General features: G+C 51.4%; 1 protein-coding gene across 1 annotated transcript in view; it reads right to left on the bottom strand.

The window, feature by feature from the left end:
- Positions 1 to 5,481: 5,481 nt before the first annotated feature.
- Positions 5,482 to 19,984, bottom strand: part of Dnmt3a (DNA methyltransferase 3 alpha) — a 101,267-nt gene continuing 86,764 nt past the window's right edge. The window contains exons 10-26 of the mRNA XM_032908615.1: positions 17,853 to 18,068; positions 17,468 to 17,626; positions 16,872 to 16,979; positions 16,547 to 16,703; positions 16,118 to 16,267; positions 15,983 to 16,027; positions 14,422 to 14,501; positions 13,966 to 14,078; positions 13,657 to 13,840; positions 13,344 to 13,428; positions 11,934 to 12,079; positions 11,190 to 11,280; positions 10,847 to 10,995; positions 9,892 to 9,977; positions 8,997 to 9,066; positions 7,701 to 7,819; positions 5,482 to 6,908 (exon numbers count right to left, since the gene is read on the bottom strand). Coding sequence (XP_032764506.1) covers positions 6,767 to 6,908; positions 7,701 to 7,819; positions 8,997 to 9,066; positions 9,892 to 9,977; positions 10,847 to 10,995; positions 11,190 to 11,280; positions 11,934 to 12,079; positions 13,344 to 13,428; positions 13,657 to 13,840; positions 13,966 to 14,078; positions 14,422 to 14,501; positions 15,983 to 16,027; positions 16,118 to 16,267; positions 16,547 to 16,703; positions 16,872 to 16,979; positions 17,468 to 17,626; positions 17,853 to 18,068 — 2,100 coding nt within the window. The 3' untranslated portion in view covers positions 5,482 to 6,766. The remainder of the gene's footprint in view (positions 6,909 to 7,700; positions 7,820 to 8,996; positions 9,067 to 9,891; positions 9,978 to 10,846; positions 10,996 to 11,189; positions 11,281 to 11,933; positions 12,080 to 13,343; positions 13,429 to 13,656; positions 13,841 to 13,965; positions 14,079 to 14,421; positions 14,502 to 15,982; positions 16,028 to 16,117; positions 16,268 to 16,546; positions 16,704 to 16,871; positions 16,980 to 17,467; positions 17,627 to 17,852; positions 18,069 to 19,984) is intronic.

Raw genomic sequence — 19,984 nt, 5'->3', positions numbered from 1 at the left:
CATAAAGATGTTTATTGAAGCTCTATTTATAGCGAAAATAAAATATATATAAACAAACATTCAACAAGAAAATGCCATGCAGCCATTTGAAAGTAAGATTCCACATCAACATTGAAAAACATCGAGAAAAAAAGTAGAGTAAAAGCCAAATATACATTTACAACCTTGTCAAAGGAAAAAAAAAAAGCAAGAAAAAGTGCCCATGAGAAAACCTGTCTAGCCGAGCTTTCCCCATCTGCTCAAGGATCCCCACACAGTGTGTCTGCTATCCCAAATCCTTCCAAAAGCCTGGGGGAGGAGACGGCCTGAACAACCCTTAGGAGTGGAAACCCAGGCCAAGCCTACTGGCTACTCCCGGAGATGTGGGGGACAGACAGACCCTGCATTCAGACTGACCTTCTAGAAAGGTGAGACAGAGACACCATGGGCAATAATACCTCAGGCCACAAGGCCCTGCCAGAGAGCCTACACTCAGACCAGCAGTAGCCCTGTTGGCCACTGACCCCAGCCCTTGGGTTACCTGTCACGTGTTGGCAAAGATTGCCTTTAAACCCGAGGTTCTTCTAGGGTTCCCCCAGGGCCCAGCTGTCTCCCTCCTTTCCTCACTTCTTCCTTCTGACCCTGGCATCGGTAAGTCCCCACTGGTCCTCCTGCCACCTAACCAGGATGCTGATCTGCTTCCTGTTCTGGTCTCAAGACATCTGCTGCTTCTGGAAGTCAACCAGACAACTTCATCTTTGATCTTGAGCCAAACTCCCTCTGCCCTCGGGTCCCAGCCCCTAGTTAACACCCACTCGAGAGCTACGTTAGAAATCCATTCCCCAGACGCCCCCCGGATATTATGCACACCCACTTCAGCCCACTGGAGGACCGTGAGCTGTCACATCAGGGGAAAGGAGTCGCAGGACAAAAGGACATTATGACGGTGCTTTTCGTTTTCCGTTTTTCTTTTTGCACAAAAACAGTCCATTTATTCAAGTGTTCTCCAGCACAAGTACATTAGAAAGGAGCTTTATTATATTCTTCTGGGCACAAAAAAAAAAAGAAAAAGAAAAGTGATGAAAGCGGAACTGACGGACTGTCTACACCTGCTGTACGCATTGACCTTTTTAATTATTTCTTCAACAGCTATGTCACAAGCATCACGTACACAGAGATACAACGGGACACCGGATGGTGCGGCAAGCTGTGCACAGCCCCCCACACCCCTCCTGGCTGCCCCAGAACCAGACTGTGAAATGTACAGTATTACTGTCAATAAATAGAGAAGCAACCCTAACAAAAAAATACAGTGGTAGAAGGAAGCCGGGACCAGGGAAAACAAACGACAATTTTTAAAAAAAAAAAAAAAAAAATAGGAAAAGAGAGAGATAGGAAGAGGAACGGAAAGAGGACCGAGGGGGACTAGGGGAAGGTTCTGGAAGGTCCTGCACTTAGCTGCGTGGAATGTGGAGTAAAAGTGCTCTGCCACCGGGGTCAAAGCGAAATCGTCTGTAACAGTAAAAGTTATTACCAAACCAGCCACGGAGTTTATTTTGTAGTATGAATACATGATTTCCCACAAGTAAGCACCCGCTACTTCGATGCCTCAGCTAAAACACGTGAAATCGTTCACTTAGTTTTCAAGTACAAAGTTAAAATGCCTTTTTAATAATAATATATCAGAGTAAAATAATAGTCTCTTTTAAACTCCACTACAAGAAAACAAAACAGAACATCATTGTCCAGACAGCAGACTTAATTTAACAATATATATTTTTAATAAAATGTGTTTAGCACCGTGTTGAGTCATCCCCTCCCTCTGCATATTCTAAGGAATTTCAACTTTTCGTTATTATTGTTTCTGTAGAATTCTAGGGCCGGGCAATCAAATTAGTCTGTAAAATGGGACTAGGTGAGACTTTAGACCACTGCTCATGTCCTCAGGCTCGGGGACTGGGTGGAGTTAGAAGGCCGCTTTATGAGCCCACAAATGGGGTTCATCCCAATGGGAGAGCCAGTTACAGGAGTTCCTGGGGTCCCCTAGAGAAGCTGTGTCTTCCTACCAGCAACGGGCCTTCCATACATCCCGATCTTGGCCTGCCTCTTGGTCTCAATGCTGAAACTCCAGTGTCTGGCCTAGAGACTTGTCTCCAACCAAAGGCCAACCTTAGCTGTTGTCTTGGAAGCCTGCAAGGACAAGGCCTTTCCACCCAAAGACCTCGGCTTTCTCCACACAAACATATTCGAGCTCACAATGACCCTGACCAACCCCAGTCCTTTCCTCAGGGGTTCTTCCGAACCAGCACTGCTCCTAGCATGAATACCAACTGGATGGGACAGGACCAATCAGAAGGGCCACAAACTCCACACACCATCACAGGGTGACAGGCTTTGGCTGTTCTCTGCCAAGTGAACAAGTGAGCACGGCCACCTCATCACAAGTACTGGGAGATGGCAAGTGCCAAGCTCAGATGCAAACAAACACAGGCCTGCTTGGAAACACAGCTGCAATGGTCACACCATCCCAGCTCACAGCCAGGACCCCTACAGTGACCGGTTCTGAAGAGCCTATAGTGTCACAGCAGCTTTGCACCAACCGGACAAGCCCGGGAATTTGCTTCTACTCTCTGGACAAACTGCGTAGTAAATAGAGAAACCAATAATCTGTATCTTCTTGTGAGCACATTCCTTCAGGTGGCTCAGCCTAATTCCTAAACCAGCATGCGATGACCACAGCATCTCCAGTAGAGACGCTATTGGGGAAGGTAGATGCTTTTGATGTTGGCCCGCAAGGGCCACCAACTCTACCTGTTGCTCCTGCATCCACACTTCTGGTCATTTGCCAAAAGCCACAGGGGTCTTTATGCCTGTGGTTCTACCTGTGGGACTTTGGCTTTCTAATGGGTGTTCACAGCAGGGATCAGCTTACTGCAGGCTCCCAGGCTTCTGGGTCCTGTGGAGAGGAATTAGCACCAGCTTGGGACCCCGCTAGAATGTGTGCCTCCTCAGGAGGCCTTGGTTCTGTGACCCTGGCACTAGCACCGGCTACATCCCCTGGCAAGGGCCACACACAGATCTTGGGTGTGAGACTTCACACAGCACCAGCAGAGGGGTGGCTGTCACTCAGTCCCCCAGCACCTTAGTTTCTAGGGGAAACAAGACTATTCTTTGGAAAGGAAAGCCCACGGGGAACCTTTGGGGATCCTCCCATCCCATGACCTGACTCCAGCTTCAACTCCACCTACAGTGAACGAGCTCCTACATGCTCTGCCAACTCCCCACAGCCTCTCCTCAGCCTCCCCTCAGCTACCACAGCATCCTAGGAGCTCTCCTTGGAGGTGACCCTAGAAGCCCCACTTGGGGTAGAGATGGATGAAGACCAAGCAGGCACAGTCACAAAGACCTCCCCAAAAGATATTGGGGGCTAACTGGACTGGTGCCCACACACTATGGTAAGACTGGGCTGGAAGGAAAGCTAGTGAAGAGGCCCCATGGGAATCCATTAGGGAACTTGTCAAGTCAGTATGGCCAGCCACCTGGGAGCCTCTACTCAGTCCCTTGAGAATGCCACATCCATTGACAGAGACCCCTCTTCCTGAGCCCTCACATTAACCCCAGGCATTGGGGAGCACCAGGCCCAGCTGAGGTGGCATGAGGCTCCTGGGGAAGGCTAGCTTCTTCACATAAGCAGAGGTGGGAGGACCTTGAAGACAGTCCTGACAGGAGCTGGGAAGACCTTGCCATTGCTAGTGGGGGAGGGAGCACCTTAGACTGCCTAAAGCAGCCTTCCTCCCCTCCAGTCCTCCTGCATGGTGCTGGTGGACTCCAGGTCAGAATGGAGCCCTGCTGGAGCAGGGGAGCATATCACATTTAGTATAGGGACTCCAAGTGGGCAAGCATCCCCTCTCCTGGATGCCCCAGCCCCATAGTCACTACCTGCCACGGCAGGGAAAACTAGCTGTCATTTTAAAACTATCCAGAGAAAATGAGCAGAGGTGGGCAGGACCACACAGCCCAAGAGGTGTTACCAAGCCACCAGCTAAGCTTACTCCTGAGCAGTGAGCAAGGGGACAAAGTCTTTGTTTAGTTCTAACACTAATTAATGATTTGCTTTACTCCAAAAGTGAGGTGCACTGTCCCATTTTCAATTTTTTTAATATTTTATGTTCCCAATGGAAGACCAATGGCCAAGACAGATTTCAGTTCGACTTTGGTTGGGGAGAATAGGTAGGGGGAGTCGAGGGCTGACTTGACTGGTGCCTAGAGTTGCAGGTCAGTAACCACAGGCTGCTAACAGAAGAATCTTTGACATCACCAGGGGCAAAGGGTATAGAACACAGACCTGCTAGAGGAAGCACCTGCTTGGATCAAACCTCCTCCTTTTCCTGACTTCAGCACCTAGCAACTTCTGGGATCGAGTCTACCTGTCATCAGGGCAACAGATGTGAGAGCTGCAGAGCGACTCCAGCATCCTGACCCTGGGGAGAAGTGTGCTGGGAGCTCCCTGGTGTGCATCCAGACAGAGAGAAGTCCCTGTGCATGTGTCAGACTGATATACTGTTTGTGGGGCTGTCTGCGGGAGGGACCCAGGCTCAACACAGAGCCCGTTCCCTCCAACCCCCACTGTGTAAATTTCTTATACATGTATTTATTATACAGGGCCTATCACAGGCCCCATCTTTCTAGGGATGCGGTCTCGGGACCATGTGCTTGACAGCACACCTCCCAGCCTCTGCTGGTCTCAGGAGGTGCCGTCCCCCCTCCCATTATAAAATATATATCTCTATATGCCACATATCTACACTCCATCCATCCAGACAAGCCCTCACCCCGGGGCCAACAACACCTTCCCTTCCCACGGCCAATGCCAGGCTGCCTGCCCTGGGTAGGAAGCAGAACAAAGTGTGAGCGCACAGGCCCCAGGTGAAGCTGACTCAAGGTTAAGAGCACAGCTATCGGACCAAACACTAGAAAAGAAACACACGCCACTCCAACCACACACACAAGGAGAGAGGCTGCCCCGGCCTCCCTCCAGCCCTGACACACCGGACTCACGAGGAGGGGAAGAAGAAGAGAATGACCGGCCCGGAGGGTGGGCCTTGGAACTCCCTGGCTGCCTAGCTTGTTGCTGTACTGCCCAGTGGCCCACCTGGCCTGAGGGGTGGAAGCCAGGGCACCAGAGCCACTGGTCCTTAAAAAAAAGAAAAGAAAAGAAAAGAAAAAAAAGCACCTGCCACCCCCCTGCACCTTGGTTTGAAACCTAAAGGGAAGGGCGTTGGGTTTTTGTTTTCTCAAAGAAAATCTTAAAACCAACAATTATAGCCAGAACCATAAGAATAATTATAATAAAGGTGTCATCAGCCTCCCAAGTATGAAACTGCAGTCTTTAGAGATGACCAAAAACATCACATTCCAGGACCGGAGCTGCCGTGTGCACAGGGGGTGGTGGGGGGCCTCATAAAAGAACACACAAAAGGCAACTTAGACAGAAAGCACCAGTACGTTTTGTATGTTTTTTTATTTGCTCCAGGTGGGGTTAATGGCGGGTCACTTTCCCTCACTCTGGATTATTTCTTATCCCACGAGGGGGCCTTCAATGTGGCTGACAGATTCAAAATCGGGGACAATGTTGTTTTGTTTTTGTTTTTGTTTTTTAAGCCATTTTTCTGAGGCAGTCGTTTTAGATTCATATTCAAAGGTTATTGCACGCGAGTCTGGATAAATTCCACACTCCGCTTCCCCAGGTTCCGACCACCTCAGCTGAGCCCCACTTTTGGCAGGAGAAGCTAGGCATGGGGTGGGGTGGGGGTGGGGGCAATATGGTTCCTCCTTTGGTTTGTTAAAAACCAAGAGGGACAAAAAAAAAAAACGACACCCTCTAGCTGCTTCCCTCCCCCATCCTGGGCTGAAACCCTTTGCACAGAGGGCCAGGTGGAGGTTGATGTTTTTGCTCATCTCGCTGTTTTGAAAGCACCATTATGAAGTTGGGATGTACAGTAGTTAACAGTACCTTTTATATATATATCTCATATCTATCGTATATATATAAACTGTAAACAAGAGGTAACAGCGGCTTCTAGAAACTGGTTTTCTTCAAGGTTTCCTGTGTGGTAGGCACCTGAAATACTGTAGAAAAGTGTCTGGTGTGGTGTTCTCAGCGCCCTGCTGCTAGTTGGGTTCTGTTCTGCATGACCAGGGATGGTGCTGTTGAGACCGCTCGGGGGCTGCGAGAGGAGACTCTGCCTCCGAGGGTCTCTATTCTGTTCCTGTTTGTGCTCCTATCTGATCAGGCTAGAGACAACCAAAGAGATATATAGAAAAGGAAAAAAAAAACAATATTTTAAGTTTTTATAGAATTTTCCCTCTCTCCCTTTCCTCTCCAAGGCATTACTACTTTTTGTTGTTACTGATTTTGCTGCAATTAACTCTCTTGTTTCAGTCACAGCAAGAAACAAAAACCCAAACAAACAGAAAACCCCTCTGAAAAAAAAGAGTAGAAAACAAAAGGTTCGCCTCCTAGGACTGGAGGGGAGGAAGGGGAGGGGCCTATCCTGCGTTTTAGTTAGGACTGAAGATGAACATTGAAAACTCAAGAGATGATGTCCAACCCTTTTGCAAGGCCAAGCCCTCCGGCATTTCCTCCTCTGTGGTTTGCTTTAAATTCCTTTTTCTCTTCTGGGTGCTGAACTTCTCTCCGTCCTCTCGTTCTTGGTGTTTTATTGTGTTTTGTTTTTTGTTTGTTTAACTTGGTTATCATCACTACTTCAGTTTGCCCCCATGTCCCTTACACACAAGCAAAATATTCCTTCAGCGGAGCGAAGAGGTGGCGGATGACTGGCACGCTCCACGATCGGCCCAGCAGTCTCTGCCTCGCCAAGCGGCTCATGTTGGAGACGTCCGTGTAGTGGACAGGGAAGCCAAACACCCTGTGGGAGGGAGGAAGGCAGAAAGGGCCCCGTGAGTGTGGGTGAGACGGTGGGTGTTAGTTTACTCTGAATTCCTGTCATGGGCTGCCCTGTTGGTCATGGCAATTCAGTCATGGGCCAGGCTTTCTGTGGACTTGAAGATAGGTAGTATAATCCCAGCTTCAAGGGGTCACATTTACCAGAAACAAAGGCAGTACTTAAAACAAAACAAAACCAACAAAAAAACCCCAGACCTCTGAAATGCCTCCCGGATGTGTTCAACAGACTCCATGAGATCCGGAGGCGCAGGCAGCCGGAGTCTGAATACAGTCTGGTTCATCCCTAAATACCCTCACTGTGAAGAGAGGGGTCTCAAAGAATGGGACACTCCCCTGACTTGGTGAGTTCAGCGGTCCCCATTGCCCAGGTGTCTGTGAGAACAGCCTTTCCCCCGCACCCCCCAGAACAGCCTTTTATCTGTCTAAATCCTACTCAAACCCAAGCGGAGCCCACCCAGCTGTGCACAGCCATCTAGACTGGCTTTCAAAGCACACACAAAATACCTAGTATCCAAGCCCAGGAAGCCACAGACTGTGTTGGGATGTTCTAGTGGGCTCTTTGGGTGACTCCAAGACCCTTTGGAATAGGAACCCAGCCACAGAATGTGCAGGTCCTCTCCAGGAGCCTGGCATGCTGGGAAAGGTTTGCTAAAATTCACTCACAAGGAATTTGGGGGGAATGAGGATGTGGCAGCCGACGCAGAGTCTTCCTTCCAACCCAGCCCTGGCCAGACGCAAGCACCCAGCACGCTACCTTTCCATTTCAGTGCACCAGAGGATGTCTTCCTTCTCATTCATGAAGACAGGGAAATGCTGGTCTTTGCCCTGCTTTATGGAGTTTGACCTGGTGGTAATGGTCCTCACTTTGCTGAACTGGAAGATAAAGAGGCAGAGGACTAAGCGGCATCACAATGAGCCAGCATCACTTGCTGACAAATGGCTGGCTGGTCCCTGCTGCCCTTCCCACTCAGAGGGCACTCGGGCAATCTTGGTCTAATCAGGCTAACAGGACTAGAGGCAGCGGCTGTGGCTTAGCCCCCCCACCCCAAGTCTTCCTAGCCTGTGGCTCTCTCAGGGGGAGCAACTTTCAGGCAGAAGGATGTCAATAACTCAGCGGCTCACAGGCCGACTGTAGGGACCTGCAGTCTAGAAGGCTAGACTGTATGGGCGGAGCCTAGCATCTGAATGCTCGTGTGAGCATTCTCCAGAGAGAAACTACTTCAGAAGAGCCCTCCGTCCGTGCTGCAGGCTTGTAGGTCCTAGCCAAACACGAACAAAAGCATCTTTCTTTTTGAAGAACCATTTTATTAGTTGGAGAGAAAAAGTCCAGAAAAGGCAAACTAAATCTCAGCAGCAGCCTGGAGGAAGATGAAGGAGAGGGGGAAATGCCATGCTGTTTAAGCAGGCATGGAGATCAGACACATGGTATAGACAAACAGCCACATATCCAGGAGGCAGGATTCAGAGAGGGGAGGGGAGAGGAAGCCCAAAGTCTCAGAAAGGGCAGACTTAGGTTCTAGCCAGCAATCAAAAGCAAGAAGCACAGAAGACAGGGGAATCAGAACGTGGGGACACCCAGACAACCCTCGTAGGGATTGCGCTGGCAAGTCGAGACCCGGGACACCCAACTTAAAAAGCTCTGAGGCCGGAGAGATGTCTCAGTGATTGAGAACACTGCTCCACTTCCCAGTACCCACATGGAGGCTTGCAACCATCTTCAACTCCAGTCTCAGGGGACTTCACATCCTTTTCTGGCCTCTCCAAGCAAGCATAGATACGGTGCAGAGAATATGCAGGCAGAACGCCCATACGCGTATACAAACCAAAGCCTCTGTACTTCCCAGAACCTTGTTAAGGACCCCACAGTGCCTACCCAGGGTGGGATGGATGAAGCACATCAGGAGAGGCTAAGGGTCAGCATGCTTGGCTCAGTCCCTGGCCAACTGGCTCTATGCTCCCACACCATCCCAAGGGTGGTGTGCAGCTCGGCCACGCCCTCCTTAGCCTGTTGTCCTAGCACCCACCACACTGCCCGGGCGCTGAGGCTCACCTTGGCTATTCTGCCGTGTTCCAGACACTCTTGCAGCTCCAGCTTATCATTCACAGTGGATGCCAATGGCCTAGAAAGCAAGAGACACCATAGAAGCACAAAGCAGGAAAACCCTATCTAAGTACCACCCCCTGGCACCACACACACAGCATAACTGTCTGCATACCGTGCCTGCCCACAAGCAACCAAACAGGCCTTAATCCTTACAGGCAAATTTAAAGGGGGTTTCAAAAATACATACCAGGCAGCTAACGCCTACCTGGGGACAAAAAGTACATAAGCCACCTGCATCTTGATTTCTGGTGGTTTGTTTTAGGGGTGGGTATACTGGCTGAAACTGATTGGAACATAAACCTTAAAAAGGCACCCTTTATAAACAAACAAAACAAAACAAAACAAAATAAAATAAAAACTCCTGCAGGAAAGAGCAGCACTAGGGAGGTGTTTGAGGCTAGCCCAAGACAAAAGCTTTTCTCCATCCAAAAGCTAAGGGTCTGTGTTGCTGTGTAGTAGCTCAGGGCAGAACGGGGAATGTGAGGTCCACTTTTGACATTGTCCTTTCCTAGGGTAAGAGATAGCTGGGTACCATCATCCCAACACTCAAGAAGGGAAAGAAGCATTGAGGAGTCCCACGTTTGAAGTCAGACTTAGACTATAGAGACCCTGTCCCAGACACCAGGCTGGGGTTGCAGCTCAGTGTCCACAGAAGATGCTAAATCTTCAGTATCCATTTTCCCAAGAAGGTATTTAAAAAACAAACAGAAAAGCACGTCAGAGCAGCAGCCTCGGCAAAGGCAATCCTGGCTGGACACTCAGTTTCCCTTGGGCCGTCTGTCCTGCCTGCAGCCCTGCAGCCCCTCCTCCCATATCCCCCATGCCAGGAGCCATCACTAACCTGTTCATGCCAGGAAGGTTACCCCAGAAGTAACGGGCCCTGTGTGCAGCAGACACTTCTTTGGCGTCGATCATCACGGGGTTAGACTGTAAAACAGGAGATTGTTTCAAGGCGACCAAAGAGGAAGTATTAATTAAATACTGCTGGGTAACCGGGCTGCCCAAGAGCCTCGACTCCCCAGAGGAACTTCTTTCTTAGGAAGTCATACGCTGTAATGACCTGAAGACCCAAGGTCAGAACATCCCCCGTGTGATTGCTAGAACATTCGAGACAGACCAGCATGATCCAACAGAACTTTCTGTAATGCTAGGAACGGTTATTGTTCCAGTAGCACTATGGGTGACTACTGTGTGCTTAAAATGAGGTTCATTCTTGGAAGAATGGCCACAAGGCTGGTGACTCTGTAAGACCTTAGCAGAGCAAGCCCGTTTGTGTACTATGTCCTCACATTCACCATCTGAGGTATCACTGAGCTTGGGCTGACAGGAGCGTAAGCTGATAGCCCACCACAAGACTGCCTTGGGTAGCAGCAATCCCCTGTGTATGGCTTGTACTTGGCTCAGTGTCGAACTAGGGGCTCACATAACAGGAAATGAAAGCAAAGACAAGCAAGCCATGATTTTATCTCAGGTATCACAAGACCCCCCACTTAGATGACAGGAGCCCTTCTCCAATCCACAGAGCGTGCCAGAGCGTGGCCATCGGCCATTCTGATCAGAGAGAACTGATTTTGCAGTTCTCTACAGAACCGAAGTCTCGGGACTGGCCAGCCCATGTGTTCTAGCACTGCTTCTTCTCTACATGGGAAGACTTCCTCAAGCTGCCCTTGCAAAGAGAAGCCACCAGTCCCCAGCTCCAATCTCCCAGCTCCGCAATGCAGACAAGACAAGGATGAAGCAGCAGTCACAGGGAGAAGCCATTAGTGAGCTGGCCAAACCGAGGTTGCGGTCTATACCTCAAGAAATCGCGAGATGTCCCTTTTGTCACTAACGCCCATGGCCACCACATTCTCAAAAAGCCAGAAGAAAGGGCGGTCGTCTCCCTCCTTGGGCCGCGCGTCATGCAGGAGGCGGTAGAACTCAAAGAAGAGGCGGCCCGTGCCCTCTGAGAGGTTGGAAGAAAGAAACAGCCATTAGCTGGGGCTGTCTGCATCGCACAGCAGTGAGGCTGGGCACGGTCAGGGCGGAGGGAAAGGGGCCACCGGAGGAGCTGCCAGGGCAGAAATGTCCAAAGCAAACTCCTGAGACCTAAGTGCAGAAGGCACAGCTCAGAAGGCAGAGGAGGAGGAGGAAACCTACCGTAAAGTCCCTTGCGGGCAGGGTTGACGATGGAGAGGTCATTGCAGGGACTGCCCCCAATCACCAGATCGAATGGGCCCCACTCCTGGATCTGGGAGGACAAAGGTAATGTGATGGGCCTGCTGTCCAGGGGCAGAGGCGGAGGGGGGACCATCTATGAGTCTAAGAGTCAGGAGAGCCTAGAGAACGTCTAGGCTTATCATCTCAGTGAGCAAACAGACCCAGCAAGGAGCCCAGGAGGTGCCAAGCCACCCCTCTAAATGGCAGCCTTCCCTGAGGTGGGGAGGAGTTAAGTGTGATTAATCATGTGATTGTCCCCCTGGGATTGGATCAATGAAACTGCCAGCACTCCCTTAAGCCCCTGAAACTTCCCAGAAGCACTTAGATGACAGGAGGCCTTCTCCAACCCACAACATATTACCACAAACAGTCCTGACAGCACTGGGGAGCAGCTGGAGCCCCGGAGAGCAAGCTCCGCTCTCCACCCCCACCACATTCTACACGCGTTGGGCCTAAACAGTCTTCAGGCCCTCTAGGCAAGAGTTCTGTGTTCTACCTTTGGCTCTCCAATCCCCATTTCCAATCCGCTCATCGCCCAGAGAGGCCACAGAAGTAAAATGGAAAACGAGGAAGAAAGGCCAGAGGAGAAAAGGAATAAATGAGAGGAACGGAAGGAGTGGATGGCGGTGTCCCCAGGAGCCGAGGGCACTGGGGGGAAACGGACATCCCCGCGCACGGACATACATGCTTCTGTGTGACGCTGCGGACGTCCCCGACGTACATGATCTTTCCCTGGTGCCGCACCATGCCCACTGTGATGGAGTCCTCGCACACCTCGGAGGCAATGTAGCGGTCCACTTGGATGCCCAGGTCCTTCAGCACCAGGAGCCCTGTGCCAGCCAGCAGAGGGGAAGCACTGTCACCAGAGCCATCCACCTGATACCTGGTCTTAAGACTGATCTTGCCAGCGTACACGGGGTCACCTTAGGCCTGAGTCTCACCTTGCCCACGTGACGATCCCAGTATCTTTTCTCAAACCAAAGCAGATCAGCACAGACAAGCACCGTGACTACACTTCAGCTTTGCCTCAGTGAAGGGTGGCCAAAGCCAGGAAAGACCAACCAAAACGGCAGGCGATTTCAGGTCCACAGAGGTGGCCATTGCTTAGTGCCCATGTGTCACATGACACAGTAGCATGGCGCCTGCTGTAAGGGTTCACTACTGGCCCAGCTCCCGCAGCAGTCCCCTAGAACCAGCTTTCTGTGGCCAGGCACCCAGCACTTCAACTTGTTTATTTGTAGCTTTGGATTACAAAGGTCAAATCTGGGTCCCTTTCACTTTTCTTTCTCTCAACTAGCTATTTCAACTTCCTTACCAACCTCTGCTGCCTACTGATGCAGGGAAGCAGTACCATAGCCAGAGAGGGACAGTGACAGCATTCCCACTGCTCCCAACAGCTCCCCCAATAGCTCCCCAGGGAGCCTCTATAATCTTAGGTGTAACAGCATTGACTTTTAATATTTTGTGGACAGGGCCTCACTACGTAGCCTCAGCTGGCTAGATCTTACTATGTTGAGCAAGTTGGCTTTAAACTCAGAGATCTGCCTACCTCTGCCTTCTGAGTGCTGGGGTTAAAGGTATGCACACCATGTCCAGCTCTAACAAGCAATAATCAGTCATTTACTGTTTTATTTTTGAGACACAACCCTGGGAGGCCTTGAACTAGCTCTGTAGCCCAAGCGGAATGAACTTCTGACCTATTCTGTCCAAGTACTAGAACGTGTGAGTATCATGCCTACTACTTTCTTTCCTTTTTTTTTAGACAGTGTTTCATTGTATACCCCTAGTCATTCTAGAACTCGCTCTGTAGACCAGGCTAGCCTCAAACTTAGAGATCTACCTGCCTTTCCCTCCCTCCCAAGTGCTGGGATTAAAGGCGTGCACCACCACTGCTGGGTTCATGCTTAGTTTGTTTTTTTTTTGGAGCTGGGGACCGAACCCAGGGCCTTGCGCTTCCTAGGCAAGCGCTCTACCACTGAGCTAAATCCCCAACCCCTCATGCTTAGTTCTTAATCATTCAGTTTTATGGGCTACGTAAACTTACTACTTCCACTATCTGAAGAGAGGCAGCCCCTCAGGCCCCCTGCCACTCACCTGTAGCAATCCCATCAAAGAGAGATAGCACCCGGATGGGCTTCCTCTTCTCAGCTGGCACAGGTGGGTAAACCTTCGGGGGGTCCTAAGTGGTGAACACCATTGATCAGATCCATGCTGGGCCTACCCCTATCTCCCCGTTCTGTGTTAGCCCCTCCAGCTGAGAATGACAGGCCTTCCTTAGAGACAGAGCTCACGCACACCTCAGTCCCTCTTGCAACCTGCCCAGGCCCCACTGCCTACTCAAGGGCTGTCATGGAGGACTAGTCTCAGAAAGGCATGAGTGAGACCACGGCCTAGCCCCAGCACTCACAAATTCCTGGTCGTGGTTATTGGCAAAGAACATCTGGAGTCGAGAAGGCCAGTCCTCCCGTCTCCGCAGCAGCCCATACGTGCCCTTGTGCCCACACATGTAGCAGTTCCAGGGGTCTTCCTTAATGGCTGCTTGGGCAGCCCCTGGCCCCACCAAGAGATCCACACACTCCACACAAAAGCACCTGGAAGAAAGCGCATCGAAGAGGGGACAGACTGTCAGGCCTGATCGGCCACGGTGCAGGAGGAGGCAGGAGTGCTGGCTGGACAGGCAGTGAGGGCCCAGTGGGAAGCTCTGAGGAGGCCTCACCTGCAGCAGTTGTTGTTCCCACACATGAGCACTTCGCGCCCCCCACAGCAGATGGTGCAGTAGGACTGGTACCCATCGTCATCGTATTGGTAAGCACACTCCAGGAAGCAGTTCTAGGGAGGATGTGAAGGGTCAGTGTGGATGCAGCAGAGCCGAGTGAAGACAGGCTCCGAACCCAAGGACGGCTGAGAGGGGAACTGCGCACACGACCTCCGTCCTGCAGCCGTCTACAGGGCTCCCACTATCGTCAGCTTGCCTGACCCGCCTCTGCCACCCACCCTTCACCCACTGCTCTAAGTCCCACTCCTGCCCACGTGAGGCCAAGACTCAAGTATGAAGGGATCTTTCCTGACGTAAACCAGAACAAGCCCCAGTCTTGGAGCACGCGAGGGTCCACACCACATCCACTCAGGTGCTGGTTTCCAATGCCACGAGGTGGGTGGGTTGTTTCCCTACCTTACAGTTCTGGCACATTCCACCAATGAAGAGTGGGTGCTCCAGGGTGACATTGAGGCTCCCACATGAGATACAGATGTCTGTAAAATAACGGGACGCCATGAGCATCCATTCCCTGGAGTTCCTGCCCACCTGGGGCCGGAGCCCAGCTAAAACAGGATCCACCAGAGTGGGTGTCAGAACAGCAGCCAACACCAAGTCACTCCCATAATCTCAGCCTCTGAGAGGCTGAGAAAAATCGAAGATCAGCCTGGACTACAGAGTGAGTCCAAGGCAGGCTCAGTCAGTGAGACTCTGCCCTAAGACAAAGCAAAAGTCGGCAAAGAGCTGTGCAGAGCGATGGCTCGAGCCAGCATGAGAGTCCAAGTTCAGACCCCACATCCACAGCCAACAGCCAGGTATGCTGCACCAACTGGACTCAGCGGGTTATGGGGGCTGGCAGACAAAGGTAGGAAAGAAGCATGTTGCAGTAAGTCCAACGGAGAGGCTGAGGTAGGCACGACCAAGAGACGCTGAATACACATGAAAAGTTTAAAGTTAAAAAGAAAAGGTGCTGGGTGGTGGTGTGCCCATTAGTCTAATCCCAGGCAGGCGAATGTCCCTGTGAGTTTAAGGCCAGCCTGGTCTACAGAGGAAGTTCTAGGACAGCCAGGGTTACACAGGGACTATCTTACAAATCCAAGAAGAGGAAGAGGAGGAGGAAAAGAATGAGGAAGAAGAGCAGGGAGAAGAGCAGGAAGAAAGAGGAGGAGAGGGAGGGAGAGGGAGAGAAAGAGGAGGAGGATGAAGAGGAAGAGGAGGAGGAGGAAGAAGAGGAGGAGGAGAGGGAGGGGAAGAAGAGGAGGAGGAGGAGGAGGAGGAGGGGAGGGAGGGAAGGAAGAGGAGGAGGAGAGCATCAGGCATGACAGTATAAGCCTGCAATCCCAGTGCTGGGGAGGGGAGAGGATGGGTGAATTCTTAAGAGCTCACTGCCCATCCAGCTTAGTTAAAATTTCTGAACTTTAGGTTCAGGTTTGTCTCACAAAATAAGGTGGAGAGCAATTGAGCAGGACCCCTGACATCAGTCTATGCCCTCCACAGACGAATGCACCCACACATCGTTCACAGGCCCCCCACATGTTTTTGAAGGCAGCAGTCGGTCCCCCATCCCCGAAGCTCTGCATCCTTCAGTTATTCTAGGCCTAGGGCACCATGAGGACAAAAGCCATTCACGAGAGCAGGGTTCTTTCTCTGTCCATCCAAGTTGCCCTGACAACCTCCAATGCTGTTCTTTCCTAATTCTTCTAGATCTCAAGACCCTGGAGTTAGCATTACCACTGGACCAGGGGAGACAGATCCTGCCTTTGAGAAGGTGAAGGCTGAAAGAGACAACTTCAGTCAAGGCCACAGAACCGACCTCCCCTGAAGGGTTTAAAACCCTGAAGGACTAGGACTGAAGCATCGGACGGATGGAGGGGTGTGTAGACAGCCCGAGTCACAGCTTCCCAAGAACCCACGCCAATGCCACTCTACACACTAAGCCATGTGAGGAGCAGGCCCACCCAATCCCACCAACACTTACCCTCGATGTTTCGGCACTTCTGGCGCACCTCATACACGAGCCGTTCTGCAGAGGATGCAAACCTACATTAGGGGGTTGCCCAGATGATGTCCACCCCTCAGAGCTCCCAATTCTCTCTCCAGAGCCAGGTTCTACCTCTTGTGCGTTCATCAATGATCTCCTTGACCTTGGGTTTCTCTGTTGTGCTCTTTCTGGGTTTCTTGGCTGGTGGGGGTGGGGCATAAGCAGCTGCCTCAGGCTCCACCCACATGTCGGTGTAAACTTCCTTGTAAGGATTCTTCTCCTCTGCACCAGGAAGGCAGTGGTCACACAGTTACAGACTGATACTAGCATAGTACTCACAGTGGGCACCATATTGCCTCAGTGGCTTCCCACACCCCAGTTCTGAGAGTCTGGTGAGCCAATGGATGACAGGGTACTTTGGACTCGCTCAGTAGCAGCAGCACACCCTTGGGGTGACGGAAGCCTCACATGCCATTTCTATTCTGCCCTACTGTGCGGGCTCTGTGACTCTCCAAGTGTGGCTTTCCCAGTGCCAGCTGCACCAGACCAGACCACATTTACCTTCTGGTGGCTCCAGGCCTTTGGGACCAGAGGGCTGGAAGCCGCCGAGGGCCCACTCAATCATCTGCTTGTTCTGCACCTCCACAGCCTTGCCAGTGTCACTTTCATCGCTGTCATGACATGCTGGGAACAGCTTCCCTGCACGGCTGCTGGCCACCTAGAAGGGAACAAATGTAGGGACAGGCTAGAAGTCAGGGGACGTGTGACTCAGAGCGGGGTAGGAGGAGGACAGGCGGGAACCTGGAGGAGGGCCTCGGGCTTGGCTAACACAGCTCCGCTCCGACTTCCAGGGGTCCGGATAGTTAGGCTCCCTGGAGCCGCTCACCTGGAGAACTTCGTAGATGGCTTTGCGGTACATGGGCTGCTTGTTGTAGGTGGCCTGGTGGAACGCACTGCAGAAGGAGCTCAGGGGCATGAGCTTCTCGACACACACCTAGGGACCAAGACACCCTTAGTTTGTTCCTTTCACAGGACACAGTCTCTCCCACAGTCCTGCATGGCCTGGCATGCACTACGGAGCTCAGGTTAGCCTTGAACTTGTAACCCTCCAGCTTCAGCAGGGAATACTATACCCAGTTGTCCCCTATACAGTTAAGCTACGTGCCTTGTAATGGTTATGCATGAGAATCATTAAGAGTCACTGGACCTTTGGGGGACCAGAGACAAAAGTGACAAATGGTAACAGAAGAGCCGAGATCAAGAGTGGGAAGACGCCTATCTGAAGGGCTCCAGCAGCTGACAGACCAGCACGCTTTCTGCTCAGCTCAGTGATGGCTAGCTATGGCTTCTTCCACTAAAAGGAGGGCAAGCAGAGTGCATTTTTGCTGCCCGCATTCCAGACGGCACCCAGCAGAAACCAGGCCACAAGACCAAGACCCCTAATTCTCTCCCCCGACCTCCTAACCACCAAGCCCGACTCACCACTGAGAATTTGCCATCTCCGAACCACATGACCCAGCGAGTGCCTTCGGCTGCTCGGCTCCGGCCTGTCATCCACCAAGACACAATTCGGCCTGGCCACCAGGAGAAGCCCCGGAGTTTCCCCCACACCAACTCTCCAATGCCAAAGCCCCGGCCATCCTGGAGCCCCAAGGAGCAAAAGTCAATACACAGCAGTCCTAAGTGCCAGTCACCCTGAAACCTCCCAGAGCTCGACCCTAGTCCTGGGAATCTGAGGGAAGGCAGGGGCCCATGAGAGCATCAGGTCTACAAAGCCAATCCAGGAACTGATATTCTGGAAGCAGCCAGTAAGAGCTGGCAGCCCAGGAGAGAGCTGGTCAAGGCTGCTAGAGAACAAACTGCTCACCTCATACTCGGGCTCGTCATCAGCTGCCTTGGTAGCATTCTTGTCCCCAGCATCAGCCCCTACTGGCTCAGGGGTGGTGGCCACAGTGGGAGATGCAGGGTCCGTGGGCTGCTGCACTGCAGGAGGGCTGGCCTCCTCCACCTTCTGGGACTCCCCAGAGGCCTGGTTTTCCTCCACAGCATTCATTACTGCAATCACCTTGGCTTTCTTCTCAGCCTGGGGAAATGCGGGCAGAAGTCATCTTGACCCCTCCCGGAACGAGCAAGGCTACGTGAGACTCAGGGACCTTCAGCCCATCAGTGGTCTAGAGAGAGTGGCTTTACTCTAACAACCCAAGCAGCTCACCATGTGAATAAAAACAGCTGAAGCTGGAAGAAGGCCTACTCAGCTTTCCTTCCTGCCTCCGGGGAAACCTCCCTCTCGGCCCAGTGTCTACCCTCTGATCTTTTGAGGCCAAATCTCACATAGTCCAGGCTGGTCTCAAACTTGCTATGTCGCTGAGAATGATCCTGAACTCTCGGTCCTCCTGCCTCTATTTCTTTTCTTTTTTTAAGATTTACTTTATGTATATGAGTACACTGTAGTTGTACAGTGAAGACAGTGTAGCCGTCCTCAGACACACCAGAAGAGGGCATCAGATCCCATTACAGATGGTTGTGAGTCACCATGTGGTTGCTGGGATTTGAACTCAGGACCTTGGAAGAACAGTCAGTGCTCTTAGCCGCTGAGCCATCTCTCCAGCCCCTGCCTCTACTTCTTAAATTCTAGGATTGCAGGTATATACCACAAGGGCTGACTTGTCATAGATTAATTGTACACCACTGTTCAGGCAAGGATCTAGGATCCAACTCTTTCTGTCTTGCTTCCCAACCGAGAAAGTGCACCTTTCCGGGTTTCCCTTCAGTTTCTTTTGACAATCAAATCCTTCCCACCCACCAGTTTCTAGGTGACTTAGAGTACATCTCTGACAGTGTGACATAAGGCTCTGTAAATGCCTGTTCCCATGCAGCCAGCAAACTGTGCTGTTTGTCACACGTGCTCGATCACTAGCTCAGTACACTGGATCAGGAGCTGTCTCTGCCATGCTGCCAACAACAAGCCGAACCTCACCTATTCTCACTGAAAGGTCCTGTCCCTCCCTCTATCTCAGACAAAGGACTGTGAGCTGAATTCCTTCTCAAAGCCAGGCACCCTGGTGCATGCCCTTAATCCCAGCACTTGGAAAGCAGGTGGATTTCTGTGAGTCTGAGGCCAGCCTGGTCTATAGAGCGAGTTCCAAGATGGCCAGTTACAAAAGACAGACCTTGTCATTAAAAAACAAAAACAAACTTGAAGTTAGAGAAAGGATTAAAGGAGCTGAAGGGGTTCGCAACCCCATAAGAACAACAATACCAACCAACCAGAGCTGCCAAGGACTAAACCACCATCCAAAGACTATACATGGACAGACCCATGGCTCCAGCTGCACATGTAGCAGAGGATGGCCTTGTTGGGCACCAATGGAAGAAGCCCTTGGTCCTGTCAAGGCTGGACCCCCAGTGTAGGGGAATGTCAGGGTGGGAAGGGGTGGTTGGTTGGGTGGGGGAACACCCTCATAGGAGAAGGGGGAGGAGGGTTGGGATAGGGGGTTTGTGGATGGGAAACTGGGAAAGGAGATAACATTTGAAATGTAAATAAATGAAAAAATATCCAATGAAAGAATAAATGTAAATAAAACATCCAATAAAACCAAACAGAAGTAAAACAAACCCCTGCTCAAGGATCCCTAGAAAGTGCAGGCTTGATACCAAGTTCTGGGGACCGTTACAGCTCACCTCCATTTAGGCACACTCTACCTAGGGCACGTGTCCTCCAAAACTCAAGGTTCTGCACTTATCTTCACTATATCAGAAGGGACAGAGCAGGGAGAGGAACCATGACCCTTTGGGGATTTGGCGACAGGATTTCTCTGTGTAGCCCTGGGTGTTCTGGGATTTAGTAGACCTGGTTGGTCTCAAACCCAAGAGACCCGCCAGCGTCTGCCTCCCTCGGGATCGCAGGCGTGTATTTCAACTCGGCCCAACCACGGAACCCGGAGCCTCGTGCATGCCGCCGCCATGTGCTCCACCAAAGCTCACTTTCTACCCTAGAAC

The sequence above is a fragment of the Rattus rattus genome, chromosome 7 (assembly GCF_011064425.1).
Source record: "Rattus rattus isolate New Zealand chromosome 7, Rrattus_CSIRO_v1, whole genome shotgun sequence".
Taxonomy (NCBI): Eukaryota; Metazoa; Chordata; class Mammalia; order Rodentia; family Muridae; genus Rattus; species Rattus rattus.
This window is presented reverse-complemented; position numbering and strand designations above follow the sequence as displayed.